Genomic DNA, 26,849 nt, shown 5'->3' with positions numbered 1-26,849 from the left:
GTATAAATATATTTTACCCTTGATGATGTCTATATATTAAAAATTTATAATAATATCTTGATATTATATACTTATTGAGATTTTAGTATATTTAAGCAAATTGACTTATATAACGATTCAAAGTTATAAGTCTTTTTAAAAATAAATATATGACGTATTTAAATATCTTAATATGGCGTGTGATTTTAAATTGGCTCTTCAACTCTAAGAAACCAACATAATCTCGTTTAGTTTCATCACGACCTATTAGCTGATAATATTATAAGTCTGATTGTTGAAAATATTATTTTAGTATAATTTAACCCGTTAGCTTATAAGTTTGATAACTTCTTTACAGATAAATTTATTAACAAACGTAAAACTCTTGTTGTGAAACGGGTCTTTAAACAGGCTACCAGGCCAAGCCAGGCTTTCGGAAGGCCCAGGCCAGGCTCGAAAAAAAGCCTTTGATAGGCCATAGGCCAGGCTCAGGCCTTAAGATTTTTAAACAGGCTAAGCCTATTTAAGCAAAGCCTACCTAGGCCTAGCCTATTCCCACCCCTAGTTGGATGGGAAAAAAGCTAAATACCACGGTCCACGACAAGTTTAAATTTCCAAATTCCAAGTTAATAATACATCTTTTTTTTAAATATCTAATTTTTTTCTATATCTACCGCTTCTAATTACATACACCATATCTATGACATCTATCTATTTTATTTTATTTTCTTTCTCCGGATTTCTACATGGGTTAGAGCATCTCCAATGGTAGTATCTAATTTTAAATACATACTCATATGAGTATTTATTACCATTAAAGTACATATTCAATTCCAACATGACAAATATGAGTATGTGGGAATAGATACTCTACACTAGACTTGAAAAGTGAGTCTGTATTTATTACAAGCACTTACAATTAATTAAAATGGAGATAAATAATAAAATATACAAATGTGATGTTGATGGTGAGATCCACTATAGAAACTTTTAAGAGTTGTTGGGTTTGAGTAAAAAATTAGTAAAATGGGGTAGATGATGTGACATTATGGGAAATTGAAAAAATGATGTGTAAATATTTTAGTGAATATAATGGATGTAGATGCTTAAACCGGTGTAGGAAACATTATGTGAATAAAAATAAAAGAAAATCACAAGGGAAAGACATGCTATGGAATGTGAAACACAATGCCACATGCCGTGTCATCAGCATCCATTCTCTGTACTTCTTTTTCCTGACTATTAAAAGTTGAAAGTAACCAACAGCCTGTCGTTATTACACCTTCTCTTTCCTTTCTCAAGCTATGCATACCAGGAAGAACCCCTATATTTGGAAATAAAAATTAAAAAATTCAAGCTATTAAAATATTTAGTTGAACTTGTTAAACTGAACACATCATTCAGACCCTTTTTGTGTTTCATTGCTCGAGCTTGTTCTCTCTCTCACTCTCTGTCCACCCAAGTTTCAAGTTTTCAACTTTTAACACATTGTCCACAGTACTCCTCCTGTCTGCACAAATCCACAAGTTCATCTTCACTAGTGGCTAATAAGGTATGTTTTTTGGAGATTCCTTCTTAATATGACATGCAATCCTATCTCTTTCTGTCATTATTTTTCAAAACCATCAAAGAAGGAAAAAATTACATTTCCTTAAATTCACTGTCCAGTGGTAGTAGTGGTAGCGGTGAGAGGAAGCATTAAGCATCCTCCTGCTGCAAGTACTAGTCCTTTCCATGATTCAATCTTTTAATTAATATTTTCTTTTTTCTTTTTTAACATTTAGTTGCTACATATGCAGTTGGTAACCTTCTCTTTTGCAACTTCCAGTTTCCTTGGAACTCTATCTACTTGGATGCTAGGTAGTTAGACATTAATTATGAGATTTTTTTAACACTCTTGCTGCAGGTTTCTTCTCTCCCTCTCTCTCTTTTCCCTAATAAGGACAAACAAGTTTCTAAAATGTTTGTATAGATGTGCCTATTTTAGTATTTTATAGCTGTGTTTCTTGATTAATTTTCTCTTTGTATTCATTCAACTTAGAAGCATTCTTTGGGCTGCAAAAGTAGTGATTATGGAATGGAATTTGAAAGCAAGTTCTTGGGATTTGAGTGAAGTGGATCAAGCAGCAACCATACCCAACATAGAAACAGTGGATCATGGTTCAATTAACAGATTTGGAGTTTACAGAACAAAAGGGGAGTTTTCTGTTGACTTGAAGCTTGGTCAATTGGGGAATTCTAGCAATGAATTGGTGGCTGCCAAGTCCAAATTAGATGTTGCTGCTGGTGGTGTCTCCAAAATGACTACTACTACACCTTCTTCATCATCTTCAGGATCATCTAAGAGAGCTAGAGCCATTAACAATGGGACTCAGAGAGTGTCATGTCTTGTGGATGGATGCCAATCAGATCTTAGTAACTGCAGGGACTATCACCGGCGCCATAAGGTCTGTGAGCTCCATTCCAAGAGTGCTCAGGTCACAATTGGTGGCCACAAGCAAAGATTCTGCCAACAGTGTAGCAGGTGCATGTATCATATGAATCTTTGTGTTTCAATGCATGTTTAGTTTCACGATTTGCACAAAATATAAGACAAAGTTACTAAAAAGCTAAGACTTGTAGCTTCACACCATAAGTGATTCTGAAGCATTTTAGTGCGGAACCAATCATGCTATCAGCATATGAATATCATATTTGGTTCCAAGGTAAAACAGTCTATAATCAATTCTGGCTAGAAACTATAAATCTTAACTTCCTAATAAACGGATCTTGAATTCGATGTAAATCGCCAGATACATGAAATTGTTTATTTACATTCTAGTATGCTTTTGATTTGTCCTCTTAATGTATTTTTTCTTCTCTTGTTGCTGTACCTAGTAGGCATCTATGTTATGTGCCAATATTCATGCTAACTTCACAAGTAGGCTCGCTATAGTTACCTTCTTATGTTATTTTTAGCATCTTAATCTAGTGTTCATATAGGAAAAGTAGAAGCACAGTTGATGTAGGAGCTTTTTAAGATAATTTTAGTATTTTAGTAATTTTACTTATTTGTAATTAAGATCTTTTAGGATCTTAATTATTTTTTGTTAGGAACTTATTTATTTTCAATTAGGATCTTTTATTTTCAATTAGGATCTTTTAGGATATTATTTATTTTACTATTAGGATATTTTCTTTTCTTATTTAAGCACTTGTAAGGCATAGCCTATTGGAGTTTTGATTGATAATAAAATTTAAGAGTTTTCTCTTCTTCTCTGGTGGATTCCAGTGTATTTTCTAGGGTTTTAGCGCTTGCTAATTTCCTTTCTGGTGGATTCCAGAAACCTTTTCCTTAGGATTTGCGCTTGCAATCCTAGTACGACTTCCGCTGTATCAAGTGGTATCAGAGCAGGCTTTCTCCTGTCTCTTTTCTTTGCTTGATCAACCATGGAAGATCAACCAATGACCAAAGCAGACCTGAAGGATGTTACCGTGGCTCTTACCGCGGCCCTAACTGCTATTACGCAACATATGACACAACAGATGATACAACATATGGCGACGTTCACGGCGGCTTTAACGGCGCAGATCAACAATACCAACAACGGTAACCGGGGACGAGACAGGAGAGGGAAACCACATAGGTTTCCGCGCGACAACAACAACAATCGTTCCGCTATATCTTTACCTTCCCAATCTTTGCATTCACCATCCGTATCTCATCCTTATTACCAAGTTCAGTACTCAACCTCTAAAACCACCGAAACTCCACACCCCCAACCTGCTACTCCAAACCTTATCAATCCTTACCCCAAAATATCACCGACTGCAGATCCAATTTCCTTACCACAACCCCTACCAAAACCTACTTCAAATTCATGTCCCTCTACAAGACCTATGTACGCAACTTCTTCGGAATCTGATTCTCAAATTTCATTTGCGCCATCCTCTGTTGTTGGCCTGGAAGATGAGGCAAAAACGTAGCACAGTACTTTACAAGAAAGGAATCCCAATAGACGAAGCCTATATTCTGCTAATCCCCAGCTAAAATTCCTGAATATCTTATATGGTTAATTTAGTTTGTATAGTCTTTAAGAGACCACCCTCTTTCAAGTCCTATAGCTTTACCATTAGATTCTGCAATATAAACTACTTCCCACACACACACACTTAGTAGATTGCTCGACTCTTTAAGCATTAAGTCGAGTTTTTTATTTATCTTTGGATGATGTGTATGAAGAATGATTTGTTATGAACGACCTACACGTTTAATCTGATCTCAGAGCTTTAAGAGGATTAGTCTCATAGCTGTCAGCTGTTAGGATAATCTTGGTACACACCAAAATAGATAAATAGAGAAAAATAAAGTTTCAAAATTAAAGAGAAAGTTCAAAACAGCAATAGTTATGAAACAAAGTATTACTTGGCTTGGGTTCTTCATTAAATTCTGAATCTTTCCTTTGTGTAGGTTCCATTCACTGGAGGAATTTGATGAAGGAAAAAGAAGCTGCAGGAAGCGCTTAGATGGTCACAATCGACGGAGGAGAAAGCCCCAACCAGAACCACTCACGAGATCTTGTGATTTTTTGTCCAATTACCAAGGTTAGTTTCCAGTACTTTGTAGCTACATTATCTGAGTGGACCCATTTGTTCCCAGATTTGGAGCAGACACTTGCTGTGTATCCCCACAAAGGTACACAAATCTTAAAAGAGAAAGAAGTAACACAATTACACAAAGGCACACAGCTAGCTCAGTGTGCTGCCACCATCCCTGATTTGGGTCCACTGATGTGTCCTCCCTCATGATAATCTAGTGGCCACTAAAATAACATGTCAGTACTCACACATTAACAGACACAAACTGACAAAAGGCTTTTGCTTTTGAGAGAGGGGAGGCTAGTGTGTCATGTCATTTGTTCGTTAACAGTTGTCCATTGCTTAGATATTTCTTACACGGTTTGGACTTTGGACATTTCTTCACACACATCGAGTGCAATTCTTGGTTAGGCCTGGATACCTAAGGTAGACTGTGCTTTTGTACATCTCAAACTAGGATTTGAGTGTGTTAGACCAAGACATTACTTTGAGGTAGAGATGGGTATATGGGCTCAGACTCGCAAGTTGGTTGGCTCGCGTAACTCGCAGCTCACCCGGGTTTTTTTTGTGTGTCAACGGTAAACATTTCATTGATAGCATGGGCCAGGCCCATAACCCAAGAGGGTAGTACCACTGGTTGGGCAAACCTATAGAGAAATACAAGTAAGTTTCTTACACTTGAGCCCATGACTCCTATCTACACCTAACCCAAAGTTAGAACTAGGAGGTTAATGACAACTACTTGCAAAAACAAACAGGCCCAATAGCTCTGAGCCCAAGAAGAATGGGCCAGACAAACCTTAGCCTTCAGGGTCTCCAAACCCTATCCAGGCTGGTCTAAGTTCAGATTTTTACCGGTCCTTTGATTTAATGGGTTGTGGCTCATGGGCTCACGAATGAGCCCGCCGGCCATATCTTTTTTGAATGAAAAATTAAAATTGTAAAATTTCTATTAATGTGTTAGTTTGTGGGATATATTTAAAGTGTTTTTGATTAACTTGACACATTTCATAAATTTTAAGGATTTGTTACAATTTTCTAGTAATTTTATTAAGTGGTATGTGCATTTAAAAAAAAAAAATTAAGTGGTACGTGGGTCAAATTGTCGGCCCACGGGTTAAGCGAGTAGAGACGAGCCTACAGTGCAGGCTTTTCTAGCTTGATCAGTTAATTAGCGGGCCTAAATAGGCTTGGCTGGCCCATTACCAAGCTCTACTGAGAGTGTTTTCTTCATATATTCAATAATCATAAAGTTACGAGGTTGTCTAACTTATCTCATGAGATTATATAACTACATCACACGTTTAAGAGTTTTACACACTTTTCACTTGAATTCTTGTTAATAATATTACTGGTCATAATCTCATGACATAAATTAGACAATCTCGAGAAGTATTATCTTGTTTTCACTATTATTTCATTTAAAGTTTTTTTTACACAAGGAAATATATAAAGTAATATTTTTATAGTTACTAATGAAACAAAAAAAAAAATTCGTTAAACTTGAATGTCTCTCTCTAAGTACATGTCTAGATTGGGTTGGTTTATCTCGCTGGGATCTGTTTAGATGTTATCTGGTAGTGGCTTAGGAACTGGGCATAAGCTAGTGCAGGGGATGGGAATGTAATATGTAATTGTTCTATATTGATGAGAATGTATAATAGCTATGAAGTGTAGACAATTATTCATCTTGGGGTTGGATTTGTGTGTATGTTATCCTTTGACTAAGTATTGCTTAACCTACTATCTTTAATGGGATGGGGTACCTTTGCTCTCTTTATAATTGGATTTTGCCTATAAAAAAATATGTTTGGGTAAATGATGGAAAATTACAGTGAAACAATCATGGTGGACAGAGAAGTTAATTTTGTCCATCATGACCAGACTCACCATGGTTTTCCACATGCTCTAAGTAACCAAGGCTACAATGTAAGACAGTAGAGGGAGTCAATGTCTGAATTTACTACTACTTTTATCAGGCACCCAGCTGCTGCCCTTCTCAAGTCCACATGTATACCCTTCCACTGCTGTGGTGAACCCTGCTTGGGCTGGAGTTGTTACTTCCGCTGCAGATGTTAGGCTCCACAGCCACAACCAACACCAGCAACAAATCCACATGGTTGATAAACAGGACCTTTTTCTTGGATCTTCTCCATCCAGCTATAAAGAAGGGAAGCAAGTGGCATTCATGCCAGGTGACCAAAACCCACATCTTCCAGCTGCTTCCATAGGCCATAAGTTTGGCAGGCCTAGCCCTTTTGCAGAAAGTGATGGGCTGAGATGCAAAAACATGTTCTGTGATAGCCTAACAAGTTCAGTCCAAGAGTCCTCTTGTGCTCTCTCTCTTCTGTCATCACCACAGGCACACAACACTGCAGGAAATGGGTTTAACCAAATGGTGAACCCTCACTCATCCCTTATGCAGCCCTTGGGCCTGAGCCTGCATGATAACAGCATGGGGCCCGTGTACTCAGGTTGTGATGACCATTGTTCATCAATGTATAACGTGGGTTCTAGTGGGTCCCAGGGGAATGAAGCCCCTTCAATGTTCCCCTTTCAATGGGAATAGAGGGTTTTAGGTTTTATCACAAGTACTTTTTTAATTATCAACTTATCTCTGGACAAGGCAATGAGGACTATCACTTAGCAAAACATTGGTGTGAATTTTTTAAGTGGTGGGGTTGCTACCGTGCATACAATCCACTATTGCAGTACATTTTTTTCCTGACTGAATGCAGCACCATGTTTTCAAAGGGAAGAGTAATGTCTCTACTTGCACATACAATGTCTCTGTGTGGCTTAAAGGACTAAATAAATAAAAGATAGGAGTAAAATATGATTTGCCTCAAGTATACAATAATGAACTAGATAAGTCGATAGAGTAAGCTTATCCAATACTTTTCGCTCAACAAACACAATTAAAATTAAATATGATAGGGCCTGTGTTTGTGTGCTATAGATTACTATTTACACCTGCGTTTCTCATGGAGTAATTTGAATCACTTTGTATACCGACACAAGATTATTCAACGAAATCCAAACATTTATATAACCAACCAAAAGTTAATTGCCCAATGAGAGTTGATTAACCATGCTATAATATATGCTTTGAACAAGAAAATAACAAAGTACAAAATCTAGATTATGTGAAAAGTGTGCGAAATAACATCACTTTGTCAAGGAACTATAGAGACACTTTCCTAAGGAAACTTCAGCTCACAACTCAAATGAAGGCGTGCATCCCTATTCCTTATAGCACATGCCTTGAAATAGTTGACAGAAAAGGAGATTGGGAAGAAACCTGGTTGAATATACCCCCTCCTCTATCTCACCTCAGAGATACTAGCCCACTTTATAACAAAAATGAAGCAAGCGGCATAAAAAGGGTGAAACAGCAAACCCATTCTAATTGGGAGGGAAAAACTAATGTCCAAGACTCAGATAATGCATCTGATCACATATTACTCCAGTCAATTATACAGGACATGATGTTTTAAGCCAATACTTTCAGCAAGGAATACAAAGAAAACACAAAAGCTTGCTCTCTGTTTTAATTCTTATTTCCTTACAAGCAAAACGCCAACTAACAGATACATTGAAGACTAGCAACAAAGAGCATTAAACAGCAATACCCAAGGATTTCTTGAACTTCTCAACCTCCAAATATACTGTAGAATAGGGAAGGAACTCATCGAAATGATCTCTACTCAGATCATTAATTGCAACTGCAAGTTTGGGGATTTCTAGGATTTCTTCATGGGTCAAAGTCCTCACAAACCTGGCTGGATTTCCTGCCCAGAGTTCACCTGATGGAATTCGCCTTCCAGGTGGAACGACTGACCCAGCTTCAAGGATTGATTGTGTCTCCACCAATGAACCTTCCATGAGGATGGAGTGCTGCCCAATAATGCACTCTGGCTCAATAGTGCAGGACCTCAACAGGCTGTATGCCCCAACAGTCACATACCTCTCTACTGTGGTCTCAGCTGGAAGGCCTGTTTCAGAGAATAAAACATGCACAACAAATAAGCAATATATTCATAAATCATAAATAAGCATAGCCCATACGCACTTTTCAAGGACTTCAAATGAAATTTGGAAACTGCGATGCAAATTAATTCCTCATAACAGTAAACAAATGCAAAGAACTGAAAGAAGTACTACTACCGTTCAAAAATGTTTGTTGTTTTAGCCTTTTCCATGTTTCCCAAAATGTTTATTGTTTTAGCCTTTTCCATGTTTCCCAAAATGTTTATTGTTTTAGAAATTAAAACATTTTATTCCCCTTTTTCCATTCATATAATAAAATTTGTCTCACCTATCACATTTAATCTGGATCAACCACCATTCTTTTCTATCTACTAATGAGTGGGTATTTTTAATGTGGATTAGTTGTGAAAAATAAATGATATAGGTGAGTATAAATTAGGATATTTCAGTCAAGTTTTATATCAATACATGACATCTTAGTGTGTGTTTGGATACAAGTCAAATCTATACGGAAAGTACTTTTTCCTCAATCCTTAGAAAGAGTTCTGTTCAGTTTGTCTCCAAGTTTTGCATTAGTGCTAACGGGTACCCAAACATACTCTTTGTGCATAACCTTATAACAACAAACATTTTGAAACAGAGGTAGTAGTATGTAGATAAGTCAAATGTGCAGTAAAGGCAACTATAAAAAATATTACATTTTAATTTTACTTTAAAACACGCTTGAAAAAAAGAGTTTTACAGCCAGAATAGGCAGAACAAATTATAAGAGGGGCACAGCAGGTCTCAGATAAGACCATCACATACAAGTAGAACAGACCAATAAAAGTGGCAAAATTAGAAGAACTCCACAATTGTTTGGGACACAAAACCCACCACAAAATTCCTAGGTACCAGACTGAAAAGAACAACACAAAAGGCCAGAAAGTAACATTGCTAAAAAAATTACATTTCTCAAACACGAAAACACAAGCATGTACTCTGAGCTTCTGTTGACATGTGATTAAGATTCATAGGGTCATGACGACTCGTGACTTCATAGAACACTACTCAAATCATCTAAAGATTAAGGCATTTGCAAAGTGAAATAATCAGAACAAACCAGCATCTGCATCAAACTCCGGAGTCCAGACACACATCCTCCTCTCTCTCAAACAAAAAGAATTAACTATGTAAAAAGAAATTGTTGGCTAGCAGAATTTATTGATATCACAATAACAGTATCACCTAGTCCAACCATGATCCAACAAGGATGCATCAATGAGAATATCAGCAACACCATAAACACCAATAACTTATAAATTTCTAAGCAGCTCAACCTAAAATTTGTACTTCAAAGAACAATATCAATTTCCAGACAACAAACAATAACAATTTCCACAATTCACTATTTCCCAATTACAAACAAAATTTCCCTCTATTTTGATTTCACATTTCCTCGGAAACCAAACAAAACAACGAAGGAAAGTCAAAAGCAACTGCAATTTCCGATTCGTGATAGAACAAGCCAAAATCTAACCTGTGGGAGAAGACCAAGCGGCGTGAAGAACACACCGTTCCTGAACATTGGAGCAGAAGCCGATGCTGATCTTGTTGAGATCGCCCCGGAGAACGCAACCCGGCCACACGGATGCCCCATCCCAGACGGTGACTTGACCGGCGAGAACCACGTTAGGTGCCACGTAAGCATCGACGGCAATCTTAGGAAGCCACTGCCCCAGAGGGATTATCTTCCTCTGCCCTCTGTAGTCCCACTTCACCGGATCCGCCGAAGGAGCGACCGATTTCGCTGCCTCCGTCGCAAAAGCGCGTTCAGCTGCCGCTAGCTGCGGTTGCGCGCGGTGGTTCGCTACCGCACGTGCGGTTAGTAGGGCTCTCCTCGAGAAACGTGCCAGATTCGCCATGGGTGATGAGCTCGAGCTGTGAAAGTGGAAATGGAAAATGGAAGAGTAAAGCTGAGAAAGAGAAATGAGATTGTGGGCTTCAAACAGAAATCGGGTATTTCAGGCCCAATTTAATCGGGTTTTTTGGATAATGCGAAAAAAAAAGAATTACCAAAAAGGGAAAAATATTTATTTACCACACTATGGTTGTATTTAACAACGTGCAAGTGATGTGGCGAGTGGATCGTGTTTCGCGTCACTTAACGCGAAATTGAGGAAATGATTTGTTCCATGTGACTTGAATCATAATAAGAGCATCTCTAATACTAGTTCTTAGAGTTGAGTTTTTAAGCTAAGAACTAAAAATCAGGTGTCCAAGTTCTTATGCATTGGAGATTGTTGACGTGAAGTTTTTAGTTCTTAAAATAAGAACATGTCTTAATAAACAACTTTGTTTTCTGAGACTTACCCAAAAAAAATTGATTTATGAGTTTTTAGCATAAAAAATACTTTTTCTCTCTCATCTAAATTGTTTTATTACTTTGTGAGTTTTGTTTTATAAAAATAAAAATTATAAATAATGTGGTGTGGTGAGACCCAATGAATAGTATTAAGAACTCAGCGTTGATAACTTATGGTTGGAGCGAATTATGCAAAAGTTGCTTAAGATTTGTTTAAGCATATGTGGCAGTACGAACCCACATGAACAGTGCGTAAGAACTCACCTCTAACTCTAAGAATTAGCATCGGAGACGTTCTAAAACAAAACTTGCTGCTGACTTGATTAGGGATAGAGGGATATAAACTGAATTCACGTTGACCGAGGCATATCAACACTAATTCAAGTGAAATGTAGCGAATCCAATTAATCCAAATTCGCGTGAAGTGACGTGAATTCCTTCTCTCCGGCCACGTCACCCCATGCTGTAAAAAATCACCCCATTGAGGTAAATAAATTTCTTTTTCCCTTTTTTGATAACTTTTTTATTTTTTTATTTTTTTCGCATTATTAAAAAAACCAAAAAACAAGTCAGTGTTCATAAAAAAAGAATCGCAGTGGTGGTGTTGAAGGTGAAGGTTCAGAGCTTGTGGTAACTGTCGTTGAAGCCGCCGGAGTCTGGAGAAGGTGGCGGCGAGTTAGGAGCACCGTGCGTCGGTTTGGATGGTGAGGGTCTGAGGGGGCGGAGAATGTGCTCGAGGAGGCTAATTTTCTGATGAGTTCACTTTCTGCAAAACTTGAGAATGTTGAGTTTTGGAAGGTTAGTTCATTGTTGCGTGATTCAGGGAAATGCAGTTGTGAAATGCAGCAACTCTCTTATGAGGTATCTGAGTTCCGCTTGCGCCGCCGCATCCATTCAAGCTGGTTTGCCAGGGGAGGCACACCACCTGTTTGACAAAATGCCGGTTACTTCTTCTTTTGACCAAGTGGCACTCTTGAATTCCTACATGGTTTCCGGAAAGTTGGACGATGCGTGTCAGTTGTTCCGACAGATGCGGACACGGAATGTTGTGGGTTGGAATGTCATGATTTCTGGTCATGCTAAGAGAGGCCATTATTACCAGGCTCTTGAATTCTATCAAGAAATGAGGAAGAATGGTATAAAATCCTCGAGGTCCACACTTGCAAGTGTTTTAAGTGTGGTTGCTAGCTTAGCAGCATTGGATCATGGCTTGCTAGTTCATTCAGAAGCTATCAAACTGGGTTTTGAGTCCAATATCTATGTGGGGAGTTCTCTGATCAATATGTATGGCAAGTGTGAAATGCTGGATGCTGCAAAGAAAGTATTTGAAGCTCTATCTAACAAAAATATGGTCGTGTGGAATACCATGCTAGGGGTTTATGCGCAGAATGGTTATTTGAGTAATGCTCTGGACTTTTTCTTTGATATGATGGTACGCGGTGTTGACCCGGATGAATTTACCTACACTAGCATTTTGAGTTGTTGTGCTTGTTTTGAGTTCCTAGGAATCGGTTCACAGTTGCATGCAACTATTATCAAGAAAAAATTTACAACCAATATATTTGTGAACAATGCATTGGTAGATATGTATGCCAAGGCTGGGGCTTTGAAGGAAGCCAGGAAACTGTTTGAGAACATGGAGGATCGAGATAACATTTCCTGGAATGCAATAATTGTGGGATACGTGCAAGAAGAAGAGGAGACCGATGCTTTCAACATGTTTCGGAGAATGAATTTACAGGGTATGATACCTGATGAGGTATCTTTAGCTAGTATACTCAGTGCTTGTGGAAATATCAAGGGACTAGAGGCAGGACTGCAGTTCCATTGCCTATCAATTAAGTTGGGTTTAGAAACTAACCTTTTTTCTGGAAGTTCTCTTATTGACATGTATTCCAAGTGCAGGGCCATTGAAGATGCACGTAAAATTTATTCTAGCATGCCCCAGCGGAGTGTGGTGTCCATGAATGCTCTGATTGCAGGATATGCTCTGAGAAATACTAAAGAAGGTTTTAATCTTCTTCATGAGATGCAGATATTGGGGTTGAAGCCATCTGAAATTACATTTGCAGCCCTCTTAGATGATTGTAAAGGGCCTCCTATGGCAAGTTTAGGCATGCAGATCCACTGTACCATAGTAAAGAGAGGGCTTTTATGTGGTAGTGAATTCTTAGGTACCTCTTTATTGGGAATGTATATGGACTCACAAAGGATTGCAGATGGGAAAACTCTTTTCTCAGAGTTTTCTGACCTTAGAAGTAAAGTAATGTGGACGGCTCTAATTTCAGGACATACCCAAAATGAATGCAGTGATGAAGCCTTAAACTTGTATAGAGAAATGCGTAACAACAACATCTTTCCTGATCAAGCAACATTTGTTACTGTTCTTCGAGCTTGTGCGCTCTTATCCTCATTGCAAGATGGTAAAGAGATACATTCTCTAACTTTCCATACTGGTTTTAACTTAGATGAGTTAACCAGCAGTGCCCTTGTAGATATGTATGCTAAATGTGGGGATGTAAAAGGTGCTGTCAAGGTTTTTGAAGAATTGACTATTAAAAAGGATGTGATTTCTTGGAACTCAATGATTGTTGGATATGCGAAAAATGGTTATGCTGAAAGTGCCATGAAGGTCTTCGATGAGATGACTCAATCACGTGTTACACCAGATGATGTCACATTCCTTGGAGTGCTTACTGCCTGTAGCCATGCAGGGTGGGTTACTGAGGGTCGTCAAATTTTCGATGTCATGGTAAACTATTATGGCATTGTGCCCAGAGTAGATCACTATGCTTGCATGGTTGATCTTCTTGGTCGGTGGGGTTTTCTCAAAGAAGCTGAAGAGTTCATTGAAAAACTAGATGTTGAACCTGATGCTATGATTTGGGCCAATTTATTGGGTGCTTGCAGAATACACGGGGATGAAAAAAGAGGACAGAGGGCAGCTAAGTTACTTATAAAGTTAGAACCCCAAAACTCTTCTCCATATGTGCTGCTTTCTAATTTGCATGCTGCATCAGGACATTGGGATGAAGCTAGATCTTTGAGGAGAACAATGATGCAGAAAGAAATCCAAAAGATGCCTGGGTGTAGCTGGATTGTAGTGGGGCAAAAGACAAACTCGTTTGTTGCCAGTGATACATCACATCCTTGTTCTGATGAAATATTACATATTTTGAAGCATTTGACAGCACTAATGAAAGACAATAGATACCAAGAATATGGAATTTGCCAGGTTGGTCAAATTTAGATATTCAAAATAATGGGAAGTCAAGCATTCAATTCAAATTTGCTTCCGGACAGAAAAGAAACTTACATATACTGTTCACCAGGAAAAGGAATGCATAAAAGAGATAAAACATGGGAACAACACCGACTGCTTGGTTGTTGTTATATGTTCCTTAGATAGTACAGGGTAGGGATGGACCCATGTGTAATTTTAGTGGTGATGCTCCGCATTTTCACATTGGAATTCTTCTTACCCAGTCATCGACTGCTTGGTCTACAAGCTTTAGGACGCAGCTCCATGCAATGGGTTTAACTGATGTGCCGAAAGTGGATACTGATATTAGTATTGCCGCAACTCTAATGGATATGTATCAAATTATGGGAGCCCAGCAGTATGGTGGTTCTGCAGCTCAGAACAGTGTATGGCTTATTTGTGTGACTCTAAATTCATGTTATCTGTTGGACAAATATCTAATGTGCTTATTTGCGTCTTCTGCTGCTGTTATGATATATGTTTTTTTGTGAATGGCAGGTGTTTCCAGAGAGGCAGGGACAATGGAAAGCAACAACACAAATAAGAGAGTTTTTGAGATCCATATAACGATACTATAGCAATGCTTACACAGATGGTAAAAACCAAGATGCAATAAATCTAAATTATTCCTTCCTCTTGTTTCTACTTATTTTATCTTAATAATTTTTGTTTCCTTCCCTAGAAGGAATTCTTGGCTCATCTTCAATAATGTTAGATATTGAGTTTCTAACTTTCTAATGTTTAAATACTCTGTCCCCGGTAAATCTTTTCTTGAACAAGTACGTTGTTCTACTGACAGATTTTTAGGTTACTTCCAAGTTCCAACCACAGGCAGGAAGGGAAACCTGCTCTCTGGGAGCTTGATTCAGATTATTATCTCCATGTATCCACTATCCGGGATTGGGGATGATCTAATTCCTGAGAAGTGGTAAGTCCTTCTTGTTACTTAATGACTGGTATTTAAATCTATCACTGACATGCTTCTATGATATGTTAAGTTCAGCAGTGCTATTCTCAGTCTTTATATTTACATATATTGTTAATTTACTTTCTCACTCTTCATTTTCTTTCTGAACTTTGCAGTTCTAAACCAAAGGTTTGTATCTGAAACTTGCATTATCCTTGCAAGACTTTGATGCACCCACTATTTTGTTCTTGGATATTCTGTGTCCCATTCAGTCTCTTTTTAAAATATAGTTTATTAATGGTCCATTTTATACCTAGATGCATATTGTATGAAACCTCTTAAATTTCTTCGTTGTTTGAATTTTAAGTTGGTCAAATATCAAACCAATCCATCACACCTTACAAGTTACAACTAATTAAATGGCATTTTTGTTGCGTTGATTTTTTTTGTTATAAACCACATCTATCCTCCGATGAGGCAATCATGTTTGAGCTCAGTATGACGATTGTGGATGGAAAAGTTCTCTTTATCAAGTATTTAACGCGCATTTTCAGTGAAACTCAAACTCGAAACCACTGCTCAAACAAAAGCAATCTCAGCTAGATTATCTACCCATTTGGTGACTTTATTTTTCTTTGACTTTGACTGGGATTTATAAGGAAAAAAAATACAAATAAGGCTTTGAAAGTAATAGTTTTAAATAGGATTTTGATTCATTCACACCTAACTCTTTTTTCCATAAGACACGAACTTTCTCTTCCTATTTCTCTTGTTTTTTTTTTATCAGATCACTTATCATATCTCTCATTTCTCTATTTTTTTTCTTTATCTCTCTAGGTGGAGGTGGGACTAAAGTGTAAATAAAGACTTATTCTTATAAATATTTTGTATGATTTGTTTTTCTCGCATGATTAATCCGATGACATCCATGTAATATGAGAAACTTTGAAGTTTTGGCCTGAGTCATATTTAGATAATAGGTGTTTTGTAAAAATGATGACTGATGAAGTCGAACGACTTTTACAAAATATTAGTATTATGAATGAGACCAAAACATTTGTTAGTTTGTTACATAAATACTAAATGTTCTGATCAGGCATGCATCATGATGCTTATATAGCAACATCAAAGATTGTATTAATGTTTACCAATTCAGCTTCTTAAATAGTAGTACTCCTAAGAAAGACCTTTCATGATTTCATACGTATTTTAATATACACAAGCAACCTTTTCTGTGCCAGTAATTGTTTATTGTTCAAATCCACAACCAGCAGGTGATTCCTTTCACATCTACAGTATAATCTTTTCATACTATAAATATAAGATATAAGATCCAGCAAGGTTGCAACAAAAGACATGGCTTCTCATAGGATTGGGATTATCTTTCTTGTCTTCGTCTGTGGTATGCATATTGAGCTCAGCTTATCCAGAAAATAAGTTCTTCTTTTCTATTTTTTCTTTCCATGATATTATAGTCATGGAACAATTGGTTCCTTTACGAGGAAAACTAGTCGCTGATCAGATTACTCATTCGAGTCATATTTTTTACTTAGTTCCAAAAATTAAAAAAGAATTGAACAAATTAACCATTTTAGTCTGACCCTTTTGTTCATGATGCAGGTGCAATTCTTTTGGAAGGCAATCTGAAAAGGGTTGATGCTAAAATTTGCCCACAAATATGCTATGGTGCAGCATACATGACTTGTCCATCTTCAGATAATCAACTCAGTCCAACATGCAACTGCTGCCTTGCATCAAAGGGTTGTACACTTTACAATGCAGATGGAACTCCTATTTGCACTGCTAGCTGAAGCAATGAATGTTTGTTCACATGCTCAAAGTTTACTTTATGAATTTCAATAAACTGTAATCCAATAAATTCAACAGACTTCTCTGTTGAATTGTAATCCAATAAATGCAACATAGACTTCGCTGGCTCCCTTGGAAACAGTTTGCATGTTTTGATATTCATTATGTGAGTCATAATAGATTTTGGCTAAGACACTTAATGCATGTATGGATAGATGTTTATCAAAATTAAAAGAAAGTACAATTCAAAAATAAAGGGGGTGTGTCGGTTTTTTTTCTTCTTTTTTCCAGGTAAGTAAAATCAATCTATTTTTAATTTGAAAGAAAATACAATTCAAAAATCTTTTTAATTTTCAAGATTCATACAACCCTCTGTTTGGATGCAGAGGTGAAAATAAGAGGAAGGAATATAAAAGGAATGAATATAAGAGGAAATAATATAGAGGAAAAGTGAAGTGATTTTGAAGTTGTTTGGATTGAGAGAAAAGGAATGGAAAATGAAAGGAAAGTGAAAGTAATGTTTATATGATTACTAATTTATCCTTTACTTTTTTTCTTTTCTTGCAAAATAGTGTGGTCATAGTGGACTTTTCTTACAAATCTCACACCAGCTTCATTTTCACGCCAATATTGGGAAGAAAACTGACAGCTACTGTTGCAGTACGACTTTCATGCCAATTTCCTTTCCATGCTCGTGCCAAACACATCAGACCCCAATATTCCTCTCATTTTACATCCAATTGTTTTCCTTTCCATTGAAAATCACTCGAAACAAACACACTGTAAGGAAAACATCACATTGCAGCAGCCATCGTTTCAAATGCACCTTCAATTGCCATATTCGTCATCGTCCCTATAATGATCTCTTCCTCTGGTTCTCTCTTGCGATTTCTCTCTCACCCTCTCTCTTGCAATTGTTATAAATGAATTATTAATTCTTATCTAATTTTTTTTACAATTATGATATTGCTATTTATGTAAAAGTATTCAATATATTTTGTCTGTAGTCAAAATTTAATAATATTAAATATTATTTTAATAATATATATTAAATATTATTTTAATAATATTAATTGATAGTCTAAATTTAATAATATTAAATATTATTTTAAATATGAAAAACTGAAAAGTTTGACAATTAGTAGTAAAGAATAATAAAGTGTCTGTTGTTTTTATTCAGATTTTATTTATAGTTATTAATTCACGTATTTAATGTAAAAAGAATTTTTTTATTGCCAATTAATGTATTAATTGTAAAAGTTTAAGTGAGTTTTAGGTGTATATATATATAGTGATATGAGATATAAGGTCCACCAAGGTTGCAACAAAAGACATGGCTTCTCACAAGATTGGGATTATTCACAAGATTGGGATTATCTTCCTTGTCCTCGCATGCGGTATGCATATTGAGCCCAGCTATAAGTTGTTCTTTTTTTTCTTTTTCATGTTATTATAGTTACAGGACAATTTGTTCCTTTACGGGGAAAACTAGACTATGATCATTTAGATTGCTCATTCGAGTACTTTTTTAATTTGACCCTTTTGTTCATGATCTAGGTGCAATTCTTTTGGAAGGCAACATGGAAACGAATGATGATAAATATTGCCTAGGTATATGCTATGGTGCAGCATACATGACCTGTCCATCTTCAGGTGCTAAACATCTCAAACCATTATGCAACTGTTGCCTTGCATCAAAGGGTTGTACACTGTACGGAGCAGATGGAACTCCTATGTGCACTGCTACTACTTGAAGCAATGGATGTTTGTTCTTGTGCTCAAAGTTTACATGTGAATTTCAATAAACTGTAATACAATTGAATTAGCGTTTTGCAGAACTAGTAATGACAATGACATAGTAATGAGTCTACCTAGGCCTCATTTGGAAACACAGCTTAATTAAGTGCTTATGGTCATAAGCGCTTATGACATAAGTGCTTATTCATAAGCTATTTTATTTTATTTATTTAAATAACTTAAAAATAAGCTATATAAGTATAAACTCTTTTTCATAAGCTATTTTGAGTAACTTATGAAAATAAGCTCAAAACAGCTTATGGTACGTCATAAGTTGTTTGCATAAGCACTCCCAAACACTGACATAAGAGCTTATGCTATCAGATAAGCTCAAATAAGCTCTTCCAAACGGGGCCCTAGTTATAAAGCAAAAAGCTAAAAAACACTTTTGAAATCTTCACACAAAGTACAAACAAGGCTTAATTCCAGTTTGGGTCCCTGATGTTTCACAAATGTGCGATCTGCATCCCTTGTGTTTAAAATGTGCGGTCAAACTCCTTCATGTTTCTAAAATGGTCGATTGAAGCCCTTCCGTCTATCTCTGTCAGTTGACCAAACGGAAATGCTGATGTGTCACTTATTTAATTCATAAAATATAAGCTAATATAAGCTACTAATTGGTGAGGGAAATAATTCATCACAAAACCCTTCAACGAATACGTTTTTCTTCTTCCTCACACATTTCAGAATCAACATATAGGAGAAAAAGAAACAACTCCATCATCAAGCTATGCCAAATTTAGTTCTTTTTTCTCCTCTTCTTCCTTTCAGGCAGGTACTGGTAATGCAGAACAATTAGAAAAGGTTGATTGTGCTTGGAGATACCAAAAAGATCATGGGGCAATGGAGAAGGAAGGAGGTCCTCCAAATCAGTTCATACCGCTGTTTTCATTCCTTATCCCTATGGTTCACACTCTTCTCTCTTCAAAACCCCACTCGTCATAGCTATCTCACCGCTGATCTCGAACCAACCCAGAATTGCCAGAGCTCCAAATTTGGGTTTTCAGATCGAGTGTATAGTTCTCCTCCTCTGGTTCAGAGTGGGCCTAGATCTAACTTGAAGCTTGGGTGCTCTGTCACTGGTTCTTCCTCTTCTTCTAAAAGGGTATCCTCAGAGCTCTAAAATTCCCCCCTTTTTCTATAATCTTTGTCTTGATTTTGGTTTGGTTCAGAGTGGGTTTAAAGTGAGAATACATTATGATGGTACTGTCTGGTGGTGCCCTCAAAGATCGAAAGAAAGAATTTGGCATTTTTTTTTCAATCAAGGTTGTGATTGATTATCAAGGTTTCTGTTACGTTGCGTTGCTTTTCTAATGCAAAGATTATTGGGTCTGAGTTTTTTTATTTTCTAAACTAAACCTAACTACAAATTCCACCTTCTTCCTATTTTAGAAATGTTCGTTCTTACCCCTTTTATGGAAACATGGGTGACATTTTTTTCTCTTCCCCTCTTACGGAAACATGGATGCTTTTTCATGGTGGTGGTAGGCATAGAAAAAAAAAAGGTAAAAGAAAAGGGAGTGATGAGCGGCTGAGGCTATATAGGTTGGATTGTTGGCTTGTGGGTTTGTTTATCTGGGTGTTTTAATTTTCTGGGTTTTCTTGATGAGGATAAGGAGGAAGAAGAAGGGGGTTTATTTATTATTGATGATTTTGAAATGTGTGAGGAACAAAAAAAATGTATTGGCTGAAGGGTTTTGTGACGGATTATTTCCGTCACCAGTTAGTAGTTTATATTTTATGAATTAAATAAGTGACACATCAGCATTTTCGTTTGGTCAACTGACACAAATGAACGGAAGGGCTGCAATCGACCGTTTTAGAAACATGAGGGAGTTTGACCGCACATTTTAAATACAGGGGATGCAGATCGCATATTTGTAAAACATCAGGGACCCAAACTGGAATCAAGCCTACAAACAATGTGATCCTTATCTTATCCCTAACAACACCACCAAAGTACATACATACAGATTCAGTACAAACATACTACTAACAAGGAAACATAGATCAAACATACATACTATAAATAAAATCAAAATACATTTTCAGATCCCTTTTCTCTATGTTTGTTTACCCAGTGTTGATGTGAACGCCAATGGCAATGACGAAGATAGTGATGAGTCCGAAGTAGATGATGGCGTGAACCAGAATGGAAACACCACTTGTTTGCATGTTTCCGAACTCAGCCACTCTTCCACTCGCCGGAATCTGAAACAACAGCCCTGGGCTCAAAAGCACGAACAGCACCACCGCTATCACCACCGGACCCCAATCAGCCATTGAAGGAACCCTAGAAATTGCAAGAAGTGACGGTTTCAATTTTGATTTGGGAATTTGGGGGAAAACAGCAACGTAGTGAGTGAGTCACTCACGTTTGTTCAACATGTCTGTATCATTTTTATTGTGATTTGGACGGCTCTGATCTCGTGCCTCGTCACAATAGGGATTCGGTGAATTGAGATTGATTTTTTTTTCCGATAAGCGTCTGGTACCCAATCACCCTTTGGATGCCGCCAGATTCAGGATTTAATCACTCACAAACACAGTTAAGGCTCATCATCCATCTTCTTCATAGTGTATTGTGTAGGAATCGAACTTCATCACACACTCACTCTACGTTGCAAACTGAGCTACCCCTATTATTGAAATGAAATGAAATTTAGTACTACTACAAATACAATACTACTTTTTTACTCTTTTTTTTTTTTGAAATTTGTTAATCTCGAAAACAGATCCAAAAACAGGTCGGTATGGCAGCACACTGTTTTGTGTTTTTGTTTTGTGGGCCTGGCTTTTCCTTTTTTCCATGTTATGATGAACAAGTTTGGGCCTTGAAGAACATTGAATTGGGCTTGCACACACGTTATGGCAATTGTATATTGTATACTCATATCACCATCCGTTACGCGATTTTCGTGCCGCTATGACCTTCAGTGTTGTGACCAACAGCCGATCCGCTGCTATTGTGGCGCAATGGCATGTTAACCATGTTTGAAATATATTGGTGAAATGTACTAGCTCCGAGATGATATGCATGTTTTCATTAAATTATTTCATAATAAGAACTCATTGACATATAGCCTTTGATGTACTTAAAAAGTTCTCATATTCAATTTGAGACTGGGAACATGGTTCAGTAAATGGAAGCATAGCCTGTTAATTTTGCTTATCAGTAAATGGTGCAGGAAATATATTTTATTTAATGAACTATGTATAGTAAAGCAAACAAGCTTATTCCTTGATTTTAGTTTCAAAATATGTAAGTTTTGAGTAGATGTTGTAAGAAATCTTGTTTTCTCAACAATCAAGTTGGTATAAGTGATGAGAGATCGATCCCTGAACATGAAATATTATAGTTGTTGTATATAGATCAGATGATTTGATTCACATTTTGACATAGGTACAAAAATATTGTGACATGTGTAGCTTTGACATTAAAGCCATTCAAATCGGCTTCAAGTTCTCCTATCCCATCACATTACCTTTTTTCACCAAGCTACGTACACAACGTTCCTTCTCTATCTCTCTTTCTCTCCCACGGGCTGGTCAACGGGAATCCCCTTCTCCGATCACATTCCCGACCACCCCTGCCCCCGTTCTTCCAAACCCAATCAACTTGTCTCATTTTCATAGCTACTCTTACACATCATTACAATTTTTTTGGTGTTAAGTTTCACTTTGTGAGTTTATAATAACTTTTGAGTTTGTTTCATTATGGATTCATTTCTCTTCCATTTTGAATTCAATGATTTGTTTTGTCCAGGTATTTTATATAACAAGGTTATAAGGAGAAAATGTCAAGTCAAGGTGGTTCTTCTCGAATGAGCAGTTCATTGTCGGATAGCCCACGGAAGAAGAAGGTCACTGAGTTTACAACGCTTGACCTTGCCGCTCGTAAATCATTTACGCCTATGCGCACGTATGCTCTCTTCTCCAATTCTTCTTTAATTATTCTCAACACTTCTTATGATAGATTTGTATTTTCATGTTCAAGGTACTTATCTATGATATTTGTTAGAATGAAAGTTACCTTCAAAATGTCAATGTCAAATAAGTGTTTTCTAGCAAAGGTGAAATGAAAAAAAATGTCTAGGAAATATGGCTTAATCTAATTGATTCATTACAATGTTGTAAATAAGTAATTAAATCACCTTGTTATATCATCTTAATAAAAAAATTTGTGAATTGTGGTAGCTTCATGTGAAATATTTAAGAGGAGAAAATGATACATTTATCTGTTTAGATCAGGGGATGATGATCATGTTTTTGTTATGAATTGAATTAGGGGAGAGAGAACAGTGAAATCATTGCGGCTCTCAAAGGCATTAACAATACCTGAGACAACAAATGTTTATGAAGCATGTCGCCGGATGGCTTCTCGCAGAGTAGATGCTTTATTACTAACTGATTCTAATGCTTTGCTTTGTGGGATCCTCACAGATAAGGTATTATTATTTAGTCATCTTTTCATGAATCACTAGAAATAAAAAGGAGAAATTTTTTGGAATAAGTGGGACTTTTCTTCTTCATTTCTTGTAGTTTTAACATATGTAACTTGTTATTGTCTCTTTGTTTTTGGTTTAAGGACATAGCGACAAGAGTTACTGCTCGTGAGATTAATCTTGAAGAGACACCAGTTTCCAAGGTTATGACAAGGAATCCAGTATTTGTCCTTACTGACACTCTTGCTGTGGAAGCCCTCCAAAAGATGGTTCAAGGTTAATAGTACACATAGGCTATGTCAGTTTAACATGTCTAACTGATAAGTTAGCTGAAAACTGAAAAGTTCTTAGCTAGTTGTTATTTGTTGTATCCTGCCCTTTGAATACAGTGATGATTTATTTATATAGGAAAATTCAGACATTTACCTGTGGTGGAGAATGGAGAAGTTGTTGCCTTACTTGACATAGCAAAGTGTTTATATGATGCCATTGCTCGAATGGAAAGGGCAGCTGAGAAAGGAAAGGCAATTGCAGCAGCTGTTGAAGGTATCGAAAAACACTTGGGAACATCTGCTACTGGTTTGTAGAGTATTTTATTTTTACATGTCTAACTTATTTGGATATAATTAATTAGATAGTGTTTTATTTATTTTCTTAATTAATTCTACTAACCTAGTTTCATTTCATGCTAATTTGTTCTTTGTATAGGTTCCAATTCATCATTCATTGAGACTCTTCGGGAGAGGATTTTCAAGCCATCATTGTCTACAATAATTCCTGAGAATTCAAAGTAGGTAATACATTTTTTTTTTGCTTGAGATGAATAAAAATTACCTTAATTAGTTGTAACTTTTGTATGTTTATTCATCCCAAGTTGATTCAAATGATAATGACACTTTTCAGGGTTGCAACTGTTTCACCATCAGACACTATTTTGACAGCAACAAATAAGATGCTTGAATTCCATGTGAATTCTGCTATTGTGACAGTTGATGACAAAACTTGTGGTATCCTTACGTAAGTGTGTAGAGAAAATTTCCACAAATCATCTGATTTTGAAAAGTCATTCATTGTTATCATCAAATTAACTTTGATGGACTATATAATTAACTTGCATTCAAATTTTAGTTCAAGAGATATCTTGATGCGGGTAGTGGCACATAAGCTTCCTCCATCGTCAACTCTTGTTGAGAAGGTATAATTGATGTTTTTCTTTCTATGTAACATAAAAAATTATCCTTCTTATATCTCTTGTCCTTTCTTTACAAATATTGAAAACCATGTACAGGTCATGACTCCAAATCCAGAATGTGCTACACTTGATACACCAATTGTTGATGCACTTCACACTATGCATGATGGAAAGTTTTTGCATCTTCCTGTGGTTGATAGAGGTAATAGAATAAAATATGATATAAGTAACAAGTTTTTAGGCTGCTATTTTTCTGAATTGGGTGGTTGAACAGATGGCATTGTTGTTGCTATGGTTGATGTGATCCATATTACTCATGCTGCTGTGGCGACAGCCAGTAAGGTATACTCCAAATTATGATACTAAATATACATTTTTTAGCTGCATATGACCTATCTTTACTAAATATTTGCTATGATGATTTCACTTTTCTCCACTAATTAGGTTGGAAATAGTGCAAATATGAACAATGAAGCTACTAGCTCCATGATACAAAAATTTTGGGATTCTGCGATGTCCTTGACTCCGAATGACGATGAAGAAGATTCACAAAGGTTATATGTGTGTCGATGTTTGTAGGAAAAAAAGTGAACTTTTAATGTACTTACACTTAATTGATGATTTTCCAGTGACATTTCCACAAAAATGATTTCTGAGGGAGGAGAAACAGGGAGATCTATGTCTTATCTTGCATCAAGCACAAATAGCGCATTTTCCTTCAAAATACAAGATAACAGGGGAAGGTTACATAGATTCACATGTGGTATGTCAACATTCAGACCTCTACTTTAAAATTCTTTTTATCTAAACGAGTAATTTTGCACAAGTCACTTGTTTATTGCCTAAAGTAACTATTTCAAGTTAATTGATTGTTCAATAAAATTTGTCAATTGAGTGGTTTGTGTATTTGAATGCAACTTTAGATACACGAAGCTTAACAGAGGTTATAGCTTCCATTATTCAAAGAGTCGGTGCTGAGATTAACCCCGATAATCTACCCCAAATAATGGTATCTTTTGATTATTTGATTGCATTATATCTTTATTAGTAAGCCAATATTTCCCCATTCTCCTGATGCAAGCTAATCAATTTTATGTAGTACGAAGATGAAGAACATGATAGAGTTGTACTAGCTTCTGATGGTGATCTTGCTGCAGCTGTGGAACATGCAAGGACAGCTGGTTTGAAGGTATGATGGATCTATTTATTGGTCTTGTATCTTGAGAATTGAATTTATCTTAAAGGGGACAGTTATATATATATATATTGAAGAGACATGGACTTGGAACAATGTAGGTTAATGTTTGATTTTCATTGATGAATTTCGTAGGGATTGAGGTTGCACTTAGACTACTCAGGAACACGTGATTATGGAACTGATACAACATTAAGAAGTTTGGAATATGCTAACTCAGAAGTATGGGCCTCAGCATATAGTGTTGTTACTGCTGGAGCTGCAATTATTGCCGGCATAGGCCTTTTGGCTTTGTTGAGACAAAGATAATGAGAGAAAGAACCAAGTTTTTGTCTGGGGTAAAGGGTAGAGCTGAAGTTAGTTAGAACTTCGGAGGGGCACACTTTTTGGGCTTGCCAATCCATAAGTTCTAACAATTTGTACAAATGGGGAAAAAAGCAAAAGCATTTATTTGTGCTATCAGCTTATAAACATGTATGCATATAATTGTTTGCTAGCTGCATGTAATTTTGTAGCTCAAGGTTTCATAACTCATCAACTCACGAAAGAACGACATAACCATATGTCTCTTTTATTCTTGTATGACAAGTTAATGATAAACCAGAGATCAAGATTAAGTTGATGAGAAAAAATGAGTTCTGCAGTTTACCATATAAATGTTAAGTGCAAGTAGTTTATTTTGATTTGTTTAGAACAATAAGATAAACCCATGACAATGTTGCAAGTTTGTACTGTTTTTTAAGAGACAATGTTACAAGTTAGTGAGTTACTCAAATCTTCTTAAAAAGCTATTATCTTCGGTATATTAATAAAAATCAAATCGCAAGTATATTTGTTTGTTTTATAAGAACGATTAACTCATTTGGTGTATTCCACTAATAAAAATGTGACATGTCAATTGAAAAAAGTATGAAATTACAGCATAACTTTACATGATTAATTTTTAAATAAAATGACACAATTTTATTAAAGAGACGGTGAAGAAGACACTAAATCGGCCCAAATGATTTCAAGCCTTACTATTAAAGTTAATAAATGTATATAAACGGAGTATATAAATAAATGATTATTAGGGAAAAGTGATAAAAGTATAACAGAAAAAATAAATAAATTGATAACTATAAAAAGATATTTTGAAGGAAGGTAAAGAAGACAAAATGTTACGATAAATCTCAACAAGAAAGATACTCAAATAAAATGGAAATAAAAAATATCTAAGCTCATTAAGGAAAAGTATAAAAAATATGCGAAGAATGCAAATAGGCGAAAAACCTCTAATCATATATGATAATCCAATCAAAAGATTCGTCATCAGTCACCTAGTTGGCCCCTGAGTGGGTTTTACTATCCG

At 36.3% G+C, this 26,849-nt stretch overlaps 6 protein-coding genes across 10 annotated transcripts; 4 read left to right on the top strand and 2 right to left on the bottom strand.

Moving 5' to 3' along the window:
• Positions 1-888: 888 nt before the first annotated feature.
• Positions 889-7,477, top strand: LOC130715685 (squamosa promoter-binding-like protein 13A). Of its 4 annotated transcripts, none has more exons than XM_057565803.1 (5): positions 889-1,531; positions 1,779-1,885; positions 2,021-2,503; positions 4,430-4,563; positions 6,537-7,477. In XM_057565803.1, the coding sequence occupies exons 3-5, from the start codon at positions 2,052-2,054 to the stop codon at positions 7,124-7,126; spliced, it is 1,176 nt and encodes a 391-aa protein (XP_057421786.1). In that variant the 5' UTR covers positions 889-1,531; positions 1,779-1,885; positions 2,021-2,051; the 3' UTR covers positions 7,127-7,477. The 4 variants fall into 4 exon arrangements, with proteins under 4 accessions (XP_057421786.1, XP_057421784.1, XP_057421785.1 ...); XM_057565801.1 differs by having other exon boundaries at positions 1,779-1,839; positions 6,537-7,476; XM_057565802.1 differs by lacking the exon at positions 1,779-1,885 and having other exon boundaries at positions 6,537-7,476.
• A 467-nt stretch (positions 7,478-7,944) lies between these two features.
• LOC130715686 (gamma carbonic anhydrase-like 2, mitochondrial) lies at positions 7,945-10,518 on the bottom strand. Its single transcript, XM_057565805.1, has 2 exons — positions 10,067-10,518; positions 7,945-8,552 (listed from the first exon to the last, which is right to left on the bottom strand). The coding sequence occupies exons 1-2, from the start codon at positions 10,449-10,451 to the stop codon at positions 8,176-8,178; spliced, it is 762 nt and encodes a 253-aa protein (XP_057421788.1). The 5' UTR covers positions 10,452-10,518; the 3' UTR covers positions 7,945-8,175.
• A 972-nt stretch (positions 10,519-11,490) lies between these two features.
• On the top strand, positions 11,491-16,411 carry LOC130715684 (pentatricopeptide repeat-containing protein At3g09040, mitochondrial). The gene is made up of 5 exons (XM_057565799.1): positions 11,491-14,126; positions 14,224-14,539; positions 14,652-14,748; positions 14,953-15,081; positions 15,237-16,411. Exons 1-2 carry the CDS (start codon positions 11,673-11,675, stop codon positions 14,308-14,310), a joined length of 2,541 nt encoding a protein of 846 aa, XP_057421782.1. The 5' UTR covers positions 11,491-11,672; the 3' UTR covers positions 14,311-14,539; positions 14,652-14,748; positions 14,953-15,081; positions 15,237-16,411.
• A 1,648-nt stretch (positions 16,412-18,059) lies between these two features.
• LOC130715451 (proteinase inhibitor type-2) lies at positions 18,060-19,053 on the top strand. The gene is made up of 2 exons (XM_057565548.1): positions 18,060-18,266; positions 18,427-19,053. Exons 1-2 carry the CDS (start codon positions 18,203-18,205, stop codon positions 18,621-18,623), a joined length of 261 nt encoding a protein of 86 aa, XP_057421531.1. The 5' UTR covers positions 18,060-18,202; the 3' UTR covers positions 18,624-19,053.
• Positions 19,054-20,483: 1,430 nt separating this feature from the next.
• Positions 20,484-21,060, bottom strand: LOC130715453 (uncharacterized). Its single transcript, XM_057565549.1, has one exon. It carries the CDS (start codon positions 20,947-20,949, stop codon positions 20,740-20,742), a length of 210 nt encoding a protein of 69 aa, XP_057421532.1. The 5' UTR covers positions 20,950-21,060; the 3' UTR covers positions 20,484-20,739.
• A 1,118-nt stretch (positions 21,061-22,178) lies between these two features.
• Positions 22,179-26,012, top strand: LOC130710928 (CBS domain-containing protein CBSCBSPB1-like). Of its 2 annotated transcripts, none has more exons than XM_057560319.1 (15): positions 22,179-22,349; positions 22,433-22,588; positions 22,955-23,114; positions 23,255-23,387; positions 23,520-23,690; positions 23,820-23,901; positions 24,015-24,128; positions 24,240-24,306; positions 24,400-24,505; positions 24,578-24,645; positions 24,748-24,857; positions 24,933-25,066; positions 25,227-25,312; positions 25,403-25,492; positions 25,634-26,012. In XM_057560319.1, exons 2-15 carry the CDS (start codon positions 22,464-22,466, stop codon positions 25,805-25,807), a joined length of 1,620 nt encoding a protein of 539 aa, XP_057416302.1. In that variant the 5' UTR covers positions 22,179-22,349; positions 22,433-22,463; the 3' UTR covers positions 25,808-26,012. The 2 variants fall into 2 exon arrangements, with proteins under 2 accessions (XP_057416302.1, XP_057416303.1); XM_057560320.1 differs by having other exon boundaries at positions 22,180-22,349; positions 23,520-23,657.
• The last annotated feature ends 837 nt before the right edge of the window (positions 26,013-26,849 follow it).

Source organism: Lotus japonicus, chromosome 4 (assembly GCF_012489685.1).
Source record: "Lotus japonicus ecotype B-129 chromosome 4, LjGifu_v1.2".
Taxonomy (NCBI): Eukaryota; Viridiplantae; Streptophyta; class Magnoliopsida; order Fabales; family Fabaceae; genus Lotus; species Lotus japonicus.
Note: the sequence above shows the minus strand (reverse complement) of the source record. Positions and strands in the feature narration are given on the sequence as shown.

Bases quoted from the DNA above. Each gene is read 5' to 3' on its own strand.
- LOC130715453 (XM_057565549.1), bottom strand. From the start codon at position 20,949: ATGGCTGATTGGGGTCCGGTGGTGATAGCGGTGGTGCTGTTCGTGCTT.
- LOC130715685 (XM_057565803.1), top strand. From the start codon at position 2,052: ATGGAATGGAATTTGAAAGCAAGTTCTTGGGATTTGAGTGAAGTGGAT. The intron at 2,504-4,429 runs GTGCATGTATCA...TCCTTTGTGTAG, and splicing joins TTCTGCCAACAGTGTAGCAG to GTTCCATTCACTGGAGGAAT. The intron at 4,564-6,536 runs GTTAGTTTCCAG...TACTTTTATCAG, and splicing joins TTTTTTGTCCAATTACCAAG to GCACCCAGCTGCTGCCCTTC.
- LOC130710928 (XM_057560319.1), top strand. From the start codon at position 22,464: ATGTCAAGTCAAGGTGGTTCTTCTCGAATGAGCAGTTCATTGTCGGAT. The intron at 23,115-23,254 runs GTATTATTATTT...TTTTGGTTTAAG, and splicing joins GTGGGATCCTCACAGATAAG to GACATAGCGACAAGAGTTAC. The intron at 24,129-24,239 runs GTAAGTGTGTAG...TTCAAATTTTAG, and splicing joins AAAACTTGTGGTATCCTTAC to TTCAAGAGATATCTTGATGC.
- LOC130715686 (XM_057565805.1), bottom strand. From the start codon at position 10,451: ATGGCGAATCTGGCACGTTTCTCGAGGAGAGCCCTACTAACCGCACGT. The intron at 8,553-10,066 runs GTTAGATTTTGG...TCTCTGAAACAG, and splicing joins CGCTTGGTCTTCTCCCACAG to GCCTTCCAGCTGAGACCACA.
- LOC130715451 (XM_057565548.1), top strand. From the start codon at position 18,203: ATGGCTTCTCACAAGATTGGGATTATTCACAAGATTGGGATTATCTTC. The intron at 18,267-18,426 runs GTATGCATATTG...TTCATGATCTAG, and splicing joins CTTCCTTGTCCTCGCATGCG to GTGCAATTCTTTTGGAAGGC.
- LOC130715684 (XM_057565799.1), top strand. From the start codon at position 11,673: ATGTTGAGTTTTGGAAGGTTAGTTCATTGTTGCGTGATTCAGGGAAAT. The intron at 14,127-14,223 runs GTTGGTCAAATT...ACTGTTCACCAG, and splicing joins AAGAATATGGAATTTGCCAG to GAAAAGGAATGCATAAAAGA.